Source organism: Penaeus monodon, chromosome 32 (genome assembly GCF_015228065.2).
Source record: "Penaeus monodon isolate SGIC_2016 chromosome 32, NSTDA_Pmon_1, whole genome shotgun sequence".
Classification (NCBI taxonomy): domain Eukaryota; kingdom Metazoa; phylum Arthropoda; class Malacostraca; order Decapoda; family Penaeidae; genus Penaeus; species Penaeus monodon.
The window spans coordinates 35,189,483-35,190,846 of record NC_051417.1 but is presented as its reverse complement, the minus strand read 5'-3'; the positions used below and the strand labels follow the sequence as shown (position 1 = coordinate 35,190,846).

General features: G+C 56.4%; 1 protein-coding gene across 1 annotated transcript in view; it reads right to left on the bottom strand.

The window, feature by feature from the left end:
• The window catches only part of LOC119593839 (DNA-binding protein D-ETS-4-like), a gene marked incomplete in the record, with an annotated part of 11,206 nt that overhangs the window by 4,839 nt on the left and 5,003 nt on the right, over window positions 1–1,364 (bottom strand). Inside the window, 1 exon segment of the mRNA XM_037942868.1 lies at window positions 1–287. Within this exon segment, the coding sequence (XP_037798796.1) occupies window positions 1–287 (287 nt within the window).

Here is a 1,364-nt window from a genome sequence, read left to right as displayed (position 1 = left end):
GTGGATGGGCTGGATGGGCATGGCGGCCTGCGGGTCGGCCTGCAGGTGCCAGTAGTAGTTGTGGGGCAGCTTGGGCGCGGTGCGCAGGGCCTCGCGCCAGATCTCGAGCTGCGCGTACAGGAGCTCGCCTCCCACGGGCGCCAGCTGGCGGAACTGCGCCTCCGTCAGCTTGAGGAGCGCGGGGCCGGCCAGGTTCCAGAAGTCCAGCATGAGAGGAGGGAGGTTGAGCTGCGCCGCCTGGAGCTTGAGCCACTTTCGCACATCCTCCACGCTCCAGTGGGCGGGGTCTGCAACAGATAACATCAATCATGAGCATGGTTACCATTGCAATCGCAGTGGCAGGAGTACACGCCGATCAGGTCGTGTCGCGTCACCAGAGTCGACGGTTACAACACCCGCTTTTAGCAAGAATACACTGGCACCACAACACTGCGTCGTTTACATAAATGCATCGAGGCTTCATCTGCAATAATAAGTACCATTAAAAACTCTCGGCGAGGCTTCTAAAGTTCGCGACTTCAAAGACAAGTCCGCCATCTTGAAAATGAGATGCAAGATGCAGCGATGTCTGCCGCCGGCTGCACGTCGTTTCACTAAGAGGAAACGGGACGGTGTTCACTGCTAGCTGCTATTCCCTGCACGCGGCGACCGGCCCCCAAGACTCGCGCTACGGAGATGTGAGCGAACTCGACGCCCGCCCTCGACTATGCACCTTCAGATAGTGTTGATGACAGAGTGCACACTTGTTGACGTCATCGCCTACGTCACAAGATCCTGCTCGGAGCCGGGAGGACCAGAGGCATTTCCCGCCAACCTTAATTTTCCCGCTTAACCTTCACGGGTCAATCACTTGTATTCGCAGGGACGGCATCATAACAGCCATAGCTCCCACCCACAAACAGCTAGGCCGAGCGAAAACGCGCGAATATCGAAGCTAAAATTGTCCGCGTTCGCTGACTTGGCGCCCACATCTAGCGCTCGCCTCCGCTGGCCGTCGCCCGCATTGTTTTATCCTCGCCAGCCGAGGGCGAACCCGTGCATGCCCTCTCGGTTTCGCCAACCTGGGCATCATCACCCTCGCCTTCCTGCCCACCCTTCTAAAAAAATATCTCCCATCTAACCACCCTCTGATCTCCTATCCAGACTAATATTGCCGAAATTCCTCATTAACCCCCTTTTACCACAGCGAGGAAGCATGTTTTCTCAACCAACACGAAACACCGCTACAGTTTAGCCAACCTTCGCTAGTTCGCTCGCTCACTTACCCGCTTCCCTAATCAAGGCTTAGGGCACTGCTAACCTGACCCGCTTCGACATTTGTTTGTGTTTTGTCAGTTGGTTTTCCCCGACTGTCTGCTCAGCGA